This window comes from Delphinus delphis, chromosome 16, assembly GCF_949987515.2.
Source record: "Delphinus delphis chromosome 16, mDelDel1.2, whole genome shotgun sequence".
Taxonomy (NCBI): domain Eukaryota; kingdom Metazoa; phylum Chordata; class Mammalia; order Artiodactyla; family Delphinidae; genus Delphinus; species Delphinus delphis.
In genome coordinates, this window is record NC_082698.1 from 85052829 (window position 1) to 85065237 (window position 12409).

At 41.9% G+C, this 12409-nt stretch overlaps 1 protein-coding gene across 1 annotated transcript in view; it reads left to right on the plus strand.

Moving 5' to 3' along the window:
- The window catches only part of LOC132439500 (formin-2-like), a 313506-nt gene that overhangs the window by 175637 nt on the left and 125460 nt on the right, over window positions 1-12409 (plus strand). Inside the window, exon 7 of the mRNA XM_060033791.1 lies at window positions 2335-2422. Coding sequence (XP_059889774.1) covers window positions 2335-2422 — 88 coding nt within the window. The remainder of the gene's footprint in view (window positions 1-2334; window positions 2423-12409) is intronic.

Genomic DNA, 12409 nt, shown 5'->3' on the forward strand with positions numbered 1-12409 from the left:
ATGCAGGTGAAGGAGAGGGGGTTGGATCTAGAATGATTTCTGGATTTCTAACTTTGATGGTGGACTGAAAATCGTGGTGCATGATCTCAACATATGGAATAAAAGAGGAGAAGCTGAGTAGGTTTTTGGGGTGGGCTTGATGACAAGTTTGGTATTAGACATGTCAGATGGAGGTTTATGTGGGTAATTGAAGTGGAGATATTTGTTAGAAAAATAGGATACTGCTGAGGTTAAGATGCTGTTAAAAGAACACAGTTATATAAGTGCAGGCATACATGTTGATGGAGGAGAAAATATAGGTCATACATTGAAGAGAATATGGAGCTGAGAGCAGAACTCTGGGATATGCCAATATTTAATGTGAAATCAGAATAGTTCACCTTAAAAAAGCCTGAGCCAGACTGGCAGGAATCCTGGAGTACAGAGGGTCAACTTTAAAAATAAAATAGCCAGTTTTCTCAGCAGCATGAGTTTATTTGGTAATAACCAGGGGAATTGTAATTGGGGAAATAAATTCAAGCTTTTGACCACAGGGAAATGCGGAGAACAAAGGGCAGGAGCTTTTATAGAGAAAAGGGGCAGTGGGCGGGGCTCTCCTCTATAAAAGTTCATTGGAGGAAAGTGGGAGTTCAGGTTTCTCATTGGCTGAGCTGTGACATTTTTCCATTGGCCGAGCTTGTTGCTGGGCGGTAAGAACATCTCCCTTCCTCCTGCCGGGGAAGTAGAGACTCCTTCGCGTTGGAGGTGCGAGAACCCTCTCTTCCCGTTTGGGTGATTGACCCCCAGTGGTAGACGTGAGAGCTCCCTGTGCAGGCCTTCCAGACGCCAGTTTTAATTGAGGGTTAGAAATTAATTTTCACCAGAATTTTTATAAGGGTGTAATAAACATGTCAGCACAGCAGGAAGGTCAGACGACATACGGATGCAGATGTGCTCATTGTAATTAGGAACCGGCGGGGAGTGGGGTGGGGGGAGATAGGAAACCTTAGGAAAAGCAGTTTTTTCAGCGTAGCACAGATGAGACCCAGATTCTATTTATTTGAAGTTAGAAACATTTTTAGAACAGAATACATGCCTTCTGCTTTTCTGAAATTAAGTTTCTATTTTTTCAGCTCGGAAGAGGAAATTGTTATTGATAAAAATAGTTTAGGTATGAATGGATTCAAATTCAAGTTCTAAGCTGAATTAAATAAAGTGTTTAAAGAGCAAACTGAGAATCAGTTTCTATGTCTTTCCTATTAGGAGGCACTGCTTCTTGTGGGGTGTTAATGTCCCTTTCCTCAGGAAGCTTTCAGAAATGACTGTGGGGTTTTTGCGGTTGGTTCTCCTGGAAGGGATTTGTCTTTTTCTCCACCCGTTTCCCTGATAGGGAACCAAGAATGCTCTTATTCCTGTTGAGAATATTATCTTACACTGTGATTTGTTTGACAGCTGGGCATGATTATTTTATTAGTTTCCTAATTGATCAACTTAGGGCAGCTGTCACTTCTGGAATTTGACCTTAACATTTTTCTTTTCCTCCAGTGTTTTTCTAAGCAAATTTATAACAAAATGCTGAGAGTAAGTAGAAATTGCTACTCTACGTAAGATCAGTTATCTGAGATAATAGTGTCATAAGCAGGATTTATCAGTGATGTGTTATAGTCTAGAAAACATAATTTAAACCTGCCTACATCTGTGTTAGGAAACTTCTCATGGGTTGTGTGGATTGACTCTTCCGGACTCTCTGGAAGGATTTGAGATTGAGCTAACACAGCCCGTTAGATTTGATGATTGTATCACAATTAATTAGTTGGAAGGTTCCTTCCAAAATGTGGGCCAAATGCAAAACGAGAGCAAATGCCAGTAAAATAGTGAGCTTTCTAAAAAACCTTCATAAAAGCACATTTTCTATTTTGTGGTCAAACTAATCTGATCTAACAGATTCTCTGCGTACTTTTATTTTTTCCCTTTACTTATTGGCCAGTGTTTCAAGGTTCTGCATTTAAAAACAAAGAACACTTTTTAAATCTCAGGCTGCAAATGATCAGGTGTGTAACTGTTATTTTACAGAGACCAAACTAACTTCCTAGATGGTTAGAAATTTCAGTGATGGCAGATCAGGCTCTTACAAGGCAGGTAAAGAACCTGATGCTGAGGCTGCTGGTGAACAACAGGGCAAAGGCAGGGCTTTTGAAGACAGGAGAAGCAAAACCCAAAAGCTTGTTCACATCAGTTCTGGTACTTTAGCTGTTCTAAGTTATTTGTTCTTCATTTAGGATAAAAATAACATGCTCTTAAGCCTATCACTGAGTTCAAATAACATTTCTCCCTTTTCCTTTCTTTCTTGAACAGGTTGTCAAGTTACTAAGCAACAAAAGGTCACAAGCAGTTGGAATATTGATGTCTAGCCTTCACTTAGATATGAAAGATATACAACATGGTAAGTGAAAAATAAAAATTCAGCTTTTGAATACTCAAATTTGGGCCAAAGGATGTGCTGCTTAGTGGTAAAATTATTTCATACTTAGACTCTCTGTGTAGATTAAGATGAGTATGTTTCCTGTAACTGCTACCAAACTTTCTACCATGATTGTTTCTGGAAAGGTTACGAGTAATTTGGCTTCTGTGTTATTTCTGTATCTTGCTAAGAGCATGATTCTCATGTGACATGTTTAGTGTGCATTAGCAAATATTTAATTTTTGACTCATGAGAAATACTAGTCCCACTGTGCTCTGTACCTGATTTGACTTCTCTGTGCCATGTCCAAAGAGGGACTGGTGAACACTGGTGAGATCCAGATGTGGGCCGTGCCTCAGCCCCTGACGATACCTGGGGAGGATAGTCCACAGGAGAGGAAAATATGCTGAGAGGGAATCTCAGATGTTTGCTGAGCTAACATAAAGAAGAGGAATAAACCTAAGATTTTCTAATAGATCAGCTAAAACCAGTGTACGAGTTACATGAAAGCATGTTTTGATTGTTGTTGTTTTTAAAATGTCCTTATGATTAGAGACGTGGAAGAGTAGACTGGATTACTGTGTATAGTGATTAAATGAAAACTCAAAACTGTTGAAGAGGCTGCATGACCACTTGTCTCAGTGCCTTTAAAGCATTGAGTAAGTGATGGGACGTATTCTCTTCATCCTCCTGTTCCGAGAGGCTGTGAGATGCTGAAAGAATCACTCAAGCAGCTTTATTATGTGTAACTTTTTAGGCTGGACAACTGGCCCCTCTTTTTTCAGTTCCTTGGGATGACGAGCGTGTAACCGCCAGGCTTCTCTCCACATACGGGGACCGAATTATTTTTGTAATAAGCATCAAAGATAATTTCAAGTTATTCTTACCTGTTTATGTTATTGTTGGTGATCCAGACGCATGGAAGCAGTAATAGCATGATATTTTGTTATTCTTTATGGTGTTGTTTTAATTTATATCTTTAACCAGGCTTATAAAATATTTTCTATATTTGGAAATAGGGTGATTTTTACCATTTTTAAAATGGCTTTCATGTCAGTATTTTAATACTTTACTATTGACAGGCATCCCTATGCTATATTGTCCTATCACACTTGTGCTGAAAGATATTGCCCAAAGGTGAATAGAGGAATTAAATTTATATTCAAAATGTCCCCTAAGCTGTTCAGAGCCTTAGAATAGATTTAAAGCAGATTAAATTATCCAATGGAATATGTTTACCTGTTAACAAAATATGGTTTAAAAATCATGAAAACATTTACCTGGCTTTCCAGCTTACCCCCGTGTGAATGTGGATTCTATTTGGTAGGCTTAAAATAATGTGTGGAATAATTCATAAATAGCACAAGCTTGTCCTGCCCTGTCAATCCGTGAGTAGCACAATCACAATTTAAATTTTTATTAAGCTGCTTTGGTGGTGAGGAGGCTTTCTCAAGTGGAAGCATTGGGGGTCGTTGTCATAGAACAGGACGCCAAGGCCGGCAACAAGAAACATTTGCTTTTCTAAAGCTGGCAGATGTAGCCCAGTCAAGCCATGGAATGAAATCTGAAATTAATGCTATGGTCCTTTCCTTCAATCGGATATTGCCTGGGTTGAGTTAGTAATGAGAACCTTCTGAGCAAAGGAGTCGACTAACGTGTGTGTGTGTGTGTGTGTGTGTGTGTGTGTGTGTGTGTGTGCGCCTTTCGGTGCCAGAAGCCCGAGTCTGCTGTGTGTTGTCGAGATTGCGGTGTCCGTGAGCAAATCACTTGTGGCCTCCATAGTAGAACTGACTTCTGTCAGGATGTGCCTCCACTGAGAAGTCCACGGAAGTGTAAACATCAATTGGTTTGGATGTGAAAGTGGCCACAGGATGTAACCAGACCTCCGGGGTCACCTTATACAAGAGCAAACTAAGCTCTTTCAGTGGTTGTGTCTTTTGCTCAATGTCACGCAGCTTGTTTTATTTTATTTTATTTTTTTCATTGTGGTCTTCCGAGTCTTTATTAAATTAAGTTTTCTTTGAATACCTAGTTTACTGAGAATTTTTTTGTTTTTGTTTTTTAAACATCTTTTTTGGAGTATAATTGCTTTACAATGGTGTGTTAGTTTCTGCTTTATAACAAAGTGAATCAGCTATATGTATACATATATCCCCATATCCCCTCCCTCTTGCGTCTCCCTCCCACCTTCCCTATCCCACCCCTCTAGGTGGTCACAAAGCACCGAGCTGATATCCCTGTGCTATGCGGCTGCTTCCCACTAGCCATCTATTTTGCGTTTGGTAGTGTATATAGCGCAGCTTGTTAATAGGACAGACTGACCTGCCCTCAGCCCTCCTCACTAACTACTCCTCCTCTCCCATCAGCACATGCTGCTCCTTGAAGACTGTGCTTTTCCTACAACCAGCACTGGCATCTCAAAAACAAAGCATGTGTAAGATGGTAAAAAACTGCAGGGATTTTCTTCTCTGTCTTCTTCCCTGTCAGATAACTCTAGGAAAGCTTAGAGCTGAGTTTCCTTTGTAATATTTCTATTGTAAAGTGCCGCATTGGAGTAATTAGAATGGGAGGTTTGGGTCATAGGTGCCAAAGGTCTGATCCTCCTCTTGTCACCGTATGTGTGTGTGTGTGTGTGTGTGTGTGTGTGTGTGGCGCTTATGATGGAGGCCTGAGCTGCTGTGATGCAGTTGTGAACGTGCCTGGTAAACTCTAAATTATCCTGCATATTGTAACAATTTTTAGATGGGAAGGGTGAAAATGGTGTGCACTTCTGAAAACTCCCACTCCAAGGGTTTAGAATAATTTAAACTCTAGGATGAAGGTACTTTTCAGAGATTTGCCCTAGTCTGTGCTGGGGGTCTGAGCAAATCTGCGTTTAGGATCTCCTTAAATCAGCCTCCAGAGGCCCCGTCAGGCAGGGCTAACTGTCCATCACTGCAGGAGTTGATTTCCCTGTGTGTAGCCGTTCGAGTCCCAGTTTATTGTCAAGAGGGTCTAGAATCTGTACTTTGGGTGGGCCCTGAGCTTTTGTATTTAGCCCCGGGCCCCAGAAACTGTCAGCACGAAGTTCAGATTTGTTGGGTCAAGCAGGGCAAAGACAGGCTCTGAGCGAGCTCCTCTCTCAGGGCTTTCTCTTGCCTTTTGATTAGAATCCTAATTCCTATCTCATCAGCTCTTTGAAGACTTTAAGATATTTTACAAATATATTTTATCCAGCATTTTTATTTGTTCTCAACAGGAGGATTCCTTTAAATAATCTAGTATTATTCCCAGAAATTGGTATTATGAGAGTATCTACAGATTTGTAGTTTAGTGAAAATAAATTGAATTTTCTGTATAACTTTTGACCCATAAGGAGTCAGTGTGGTCTTCGCAACTCTTAGGTCCATTTTGGTAGATCATAGTAGCTGTAAAAGAATTCTGAGTTTCATAGGGCTCAGCTTCCCCCCCCGACCCCCCATCTCCAGTCTCACTACTGGGTAGAAGGTCCACGTGGCTCATCATCCAGACTGGGATACCTTTGAGAGTGGAAGGGGTGCCATTAATAATACCGCCTGGACAACAAGTGCTAAGGGGACATTTTGCAGGCACACAAGTAGTAAGGTGACCCTGCCACCAGATCAAACGAAGCAGTTTCTGATCTAATTCTCTCTTGTTTAGATATTTATTAAACCCTGGCCAGTAGGGTTACTGTAACCCTGAGGTTGTCTAGCTTTCGGTGGTTGGAGGTCCTCTCACCAATATCTTGCCTGAAAGGTTTGCTCTGCACCGATACAGACCCATCACAGAGGGAGCGATCTTTTGCCCTCGGTATGCTGGAGACGCTGGAAATCCAGCGGAGCCAGGGCCACAACCAGGGCTTTTCGGGACAAAGCCTTGGGTGGCCTCCTTAAGGACCCCAGCTGTAGACTCACTCTGCGGGGTGTCTCGTGCTCAGCCTGTGGACGGAGGTGGCTGGGGCATGTCTAAGGGATTTCAGCTAATCCAGAGACCTTGTATACCCTTAGTTTCACGTATTCGTGTACAAACGTGCAAGCCTCATCTATCGGAGGGCTGAGGACCTTGCAGGAGCTGCCTCTGGAGTGTGGCCTTCTTATAGGCCACAGGGGCACCACCACCACCCTGAGGTGCAGGTGCCCCAAGTACTGAACCCTTAAGTGGCTCACGTACCCTGTTACATTCCCTTGGTACACGTATGTCAACATCGATTACAGATACAGTAGCAAGGGGCACCTAAGAAAGTGTTTGATGGCCCCACCCGTGGAAACAAGTGTCACTGTCCACCCAGGAGTAGCCGCCCCAGGCTGATAAGGCCCAGGTTTCTTCCCTCTTTTGAATGTCTGTCCTATTTAAAGCCTGCTGGTATTGTGAGCCGAGGGCAGTGAATACTAAATTGTGTCCTTGTTGAAATTTCTATCCCTTTCAAACGCGATTTATCAAAATTATGTGACTTGAAATTAAAGGGGTTAATTAAGTAAAACTAACTAGTATTCTGTTAGAAATATAGTTGATAAGGTAAATGAAACCATGGTTGTTTTTGTTTTCGGTCTCTAAGCCTAATAATTGCTTTTCAAGCACTTTTTAAAAAAATTTAAAAAAAAATGTAGTTAAGGGGTTTCCTTGGTGGTGCAGTGGTTGAGAGTCCGCCTGCCGATGTGGGGAACAGGGGTTTGTGCCCTGGTCCGGACGGATACCGCATGCTGCGGAGCGGCTGGGCCCGTGAGCCATGGCCGCTGAGCCTGCGCGTCCGGAGCCTGTGCTCCGCAACGGGAGAGGCCACAACAGTGAGAGGCCCACGTACCGCAAAAAAATATATATATATAATAATAATAAATAAATAAATGTAGTTAAGGATACTTTACAAGGACAATAACATGTTTTAGATTTAAATCAGAAATTCCAGTGACGTCTGTCTGTCTCTCACCCCTCATTGGAACCGCATCATGTTGCTCATCTTTTGCTCTTCGGTCACTGGCTCAAAGGGGCTCAGAGCTGAGAAGCCTCTTCCTGATAACTGTATAGGAAGGAATTACATAAGGCAGCAGGTGCTTAGAAAGATAATTGCTCTTGACAAGCAGGATACACATTCTGAAACCTTTCTATCAGGATCCAAAGAGACGCACTCAGTATTGGTTTGAATTTTACCCCCACCCCCTCCCCCGATTATTACTGATAGTTGTGTAAAATGGTCCAGAGGAAGGGGGTAAATTTCCATGTTGCAGTGAAGGGAATTGAGGCTTATAGATCAAGTGTGTCCGTGACTTCCCCTTAATAAGGGCATCTGTCCCCCTGACTCCGAGTTCATGTTAGCTTGTTTCAGAGTGAGGACCTGTGTTATCTAATAATATGCAAAAACAGAACTGGCAGGAGTACATAACACTTTTTCCTACCAATATGGAGTTTTAAAACTTAGCACAATATAAATTTAGCAAATTTGGTTTCTTGCTTTAAGTGTCATTTTATACAAATTCCCTTGTTTGCTTATTGACTCTGTTCCTTAGAGAAATGAAGTTGTGGATCTTTTTTCACATCTGTAAATTGAGTAAAAATATTTTAAAGAAAATTATTAATTAGTGGAGTTGCTTGTTCTTGATTGAACCAAACAAAATTTTTATAGGAAAAGCAATCTGGGCTAAGGTTATCAAATAACTGAAGCATATTGTGATTATTGTAAGTCTGGTGGTACATAAAGGTGGAAATTTCTGTGTCTCTCTTTTAGGTACCAGTTGCTCAGAGAGTATGTAGAGAAATACAGGATATCCCCCTAGTGTGGTCCTTGGGGGTGCCTGCTTTCATTCAGACTCACTGTCTAAGCATATTATTTCTTCTCAGTGTCTTTGCTTCCCTCAGTTTCCCTCTACTTTCTAGTGTAGTCTAGCAACGATGAGGGCGTGAGTTCTGGGGCCAGGCTCCCTGGATTCTGTTATGGACTGAATGTTCATGCCCCAACCCATCCCACCCCACCCCCATTCCTGCGTTGAAGTCCTAACCTCAAATGTGATGGTATTTAGTGGGGACTTTGGGACATACTCAGGTTTAGATGAGGTCAAGAGGGCAGAACCCCCATGATGGGATTAGCATCCTAATAAGAAGAGGAGGAGAGACCAGGACTCTGTGAGCCAGGAAGAAAATCTGCCCCAGTTCCAGTCTCCAGAACCTTGAGACCTGAATTCCGGTTGTTTAAGCCACCCAGTCAAAGACAGATTTGGATCTCAGCCCTGCCACTGGTTAGGTAAGTAAACCTGGGAAAATTTCTTCATCTCTGTTCCTCACTTTCCTCACTAGTAAAAAGGGCTATTAAATGAGTTATTTCCTCTAAACACGTGCATACACGTTCACACACAAACACACACAGATACACACACCTTCACACATGCGTGCACATGAGCACACACACATAATCAGTATTTGTCCTCCCCTTCCTGGGATCCTTAGGGGATGAGGTGTGTTTTCAGGCTTTGGGAGTGTTTGAAACTCCAGATTGGCCACCCAGGGAGCCAGGAGGATGTGAAGGTCTTTTTCCTCCTTCGTGGCTTTGGGGGGTTCCACTACAAGCCTTGCCCAGGAGACAGCAGAGGGAGAAGAATGAAGGAGCTGTGCCCTGTGGTGGAATTCTCAAGTGAGAGGTAGGAGGCGAGAAATGGGGGTTCAGGTTCAGGGGGCAAGTAACCGTGGCAGATTCGATTGTTCTTAGCTTGGGTTTTCCATCAGTATTACTGAAATGCTGAGTTAATACTGGGCTGTGTCCATTTCTCTTTTCTGAATGGAGACAAATATGAGAATTATGCGTAATAGCAGCTCTTAGAAGTTAAGTGTGGCTGCATCTTTGGCTGGTGCTTTATCTGCAAGGAGAGCAGTTTGTTTGGGTCTTTAAAGGCCGGGGTCTCCTGTAACTTTGTGCTTTCTTATTATCGTCTCTGTGCTTTGTGTCACCCACATTCCACGTGCGTCGCTGGTGGGTCCTGGTGGCAGGGAAGATGGTGGAGGGAAGGAGTTAGGCTTTGGTGGTGAAATGAACCTTGGTGATGGACATGAGCAGAATCTAAGTACACGGACAGAGGCTTCTGTTTCCTGCTTTGACATACTATTTTCTTGAAAGGTGAGCTAGTTTCTAGCTTTGAGTGTAAAGTATAAGAACACTTAAAAATCCTGGAAATACCCTTTCTGAACTGTTGGAACTTTGTAGAATGTTTTGTGGTAACTCTTTCCCTGAGTATTCTGGTAGCCTACTCATGGAGCAGTTTTTTACCCCACTGTCTGCCACTGAATAATGTTTTTCTTATGAAATTTCTATCAAATAAGTTGTAGATTACAGACTCCAGGTTTCTTTTTTAATAGAATTTCTAATTTCTTTCTTGAAGATGCAAGCTTTTTCACTTGCCTATTAATTACCATAATGTTGACTGAAGAAAAATGCACAGCCTACAAGTTGCAAGTTAAGTTTTATTTGGGGACCTTACTGAGAACTAGAGCCTGGGAAACAGCCTCTCAGATACTCTGAGGAACTGTCCGAAGAGGTAAGGCAGGCACCGGGGCACATAGGAGTTTTTGCTGGAAAAAGAAAAGAAAACAAAACAAAACACATGTAGTCAGACATGAAAATATTACTGCTAATCACAAAAAACAGACATCTCAAGTTAATGATTATAGTGCTTTTCTGTGTATGGGAAGATGCCAGAGTCTGGGCTTATGGGGATCATTCCTTTGATGTGTGCCTCAGCTGTCTGGGCCAGTGTCCTATTTTTCTCCACCTCAAGTCCCCTGAGGTGCACTGCTGTGGGCAGCTGCAGTGGCTCATGGCCACATTCATTGTTCACTGGACTGGCCAGCAACATTTTCTGTCCACAATAAGAAAGGCTATTCATAATCCTTTGTTTATTTTTGTAATATTCTCAGAAGTTGGGTTCAGTGTGGCCAGTGTTGTTTTTTCCCAGTAGGTTTTCTAGTGCCTGGTTTCTTTATGAAACTCAAGTTTACAAGGTTCACTTGGAAATTGCTTCATGCTTCTTTTATTTTTTTAACATTTAAGTGTTTTCTTCATATGGTGTATGGAATTTTAAGATCCATTTAGTATAGTTATCAAGACATTAAAAATGTCGTCAATGCTGTTGGGTGGCTTAGTGAACAGTTTTCATTGAATGAAGTCACTAAGGGTCAGAAATTTGAGAAGAAAGTGGGCTCCACCCAGTGGGCTCCATGACTTTGTCATCGGTGTGACCTTGTCATTGATATGGCCTCGTTGGGGAGAAAAGTGCATGTGAGATATAGACACTTTTATTGAAACCTACTTTCAGAAATTTAATGTCAGAACATGTTTTTAATTGAATTATTTTTAAAAGATGCAAATGATCTCCTTTATTTGCTTATTGGCAATAGAACTTTTAATTTTCTCTTTAGTGGTTGCTTTAGTGTTTATAGCAGTTGTCTTTTTTTCTGATAAACTTTGCTTTTTAAAGTTTTTATTGAAATATAGTTGATTTACAATGTTGTGTTAGTTTCAACTCTACAGCAAAGTGATTCAGTTATACATATATACATTTTTAGGTTCTTTTCCATTATAGGTTATTATAAGGTACTGAGTATAGTTCCCTGTGCTGTACAGTAGGACCTTGTTGTTTATTTTATATACAGTGGTGTATATCTGATAAGCCCAAACTCCTAATTTATCCCTCCCCCCCTTCCCCTTTGGTAACCATAAGTTTGTTTTCTATGTCTGTGAGTCTGTTTCTGTTTTGTAAGTAGGTTCATTTGTACCATTTTTTCAGATTCCACATATAAGTGATGTCATATGGTATTTGTCTTTCTCTGATCTACTTCACTTAGTATGATCATCTCCAGGTTCATCCATGTTGCTGAGAATACGTTTTAATTTAAAATATAAATTCATTACTTAGAGTTTCTTATAAAAAGAAAGACCTCATCATTTTAAGTCACATGTAGATTATTGAATCAAGGTAAAATGATTTATAAGCCTTTCATTACAGGCCCAGCAAAAACCCTTAGGTTGCACTTAGCTTATATTTTTTGACATTGTTCCACAACTGGACTTCTGAATTATACTTCTGTGGGAAGGAGAAACCCAGTACCTGGGGCTTTTCTGAAGCAATGAGCTTTGGGTGTGGGTCTTCCTTTCCTTCACTGCACATACTGTCTGAATTACTATCAAGTCTTGTTTGTGTTTGTTTTTGCTGCCCCTCTGCCCCCAGATGTAAGCTCTGTGTGGCCTGCAGTCCCCTCTGCAGCTCCCTCGGGCACCTCCCCTGTAACCCGAGTCTCTTCTTTACAATCATGGGTGCTTGTTGAAGGTACTGCTGGCCCAGGGCCGCGGGGGCCCAGCTATGAGCACATAATGAATCACAGCAGCTTTGTGATGGAGAGGTTGCATACGCTAGTCTTTTTGTTGTTGTTGTTGTTTTTGCGAAAATATATCTTTTGCATAATCCATGAGATGGGTGGGGATTTGGACTGTTATTTGGGGGCAAGGGAAAGCCCCTTGGATAACTGGAGTCATGTTTGTATTTTAAAACTGAACTCTATAAAGTCGTTTGTGTCTTGACGTGCTATTTTAGCCCAAAGAGGTCGCTCTGCAGATGCTGTCCGGTCTTTATCCTCTGAGGTGAGTGAGGGTCTGAGAGTGCTGGGGTGAGCGGAGTAGGAGGATCGGCACTTCAGCCATTTATCAGATGGCTCGTGACACTGGGCTCACGGGTACCTGGGATTGCATTCCTAGAACCATCGGGTAATGCAGCATGTGGCTTCTTAAGGGAAAAGCTTAGTGTGAAAACCGTATTCCAAGTTCCCCGTGTGAACTTTGTCTCTCATTCTGTGCCGTAAAGGGATCCTGGATGCATTTTTTGTGTGGTATCCTACCCGGTGAGGACAGTGCACTTCCTCTCCCCTCCCCTCAGCTGGAAAGAGGTGCGATAGTCTCGGGAAATTTAACAACAGGAATTTGTTTCTTCTTGAACA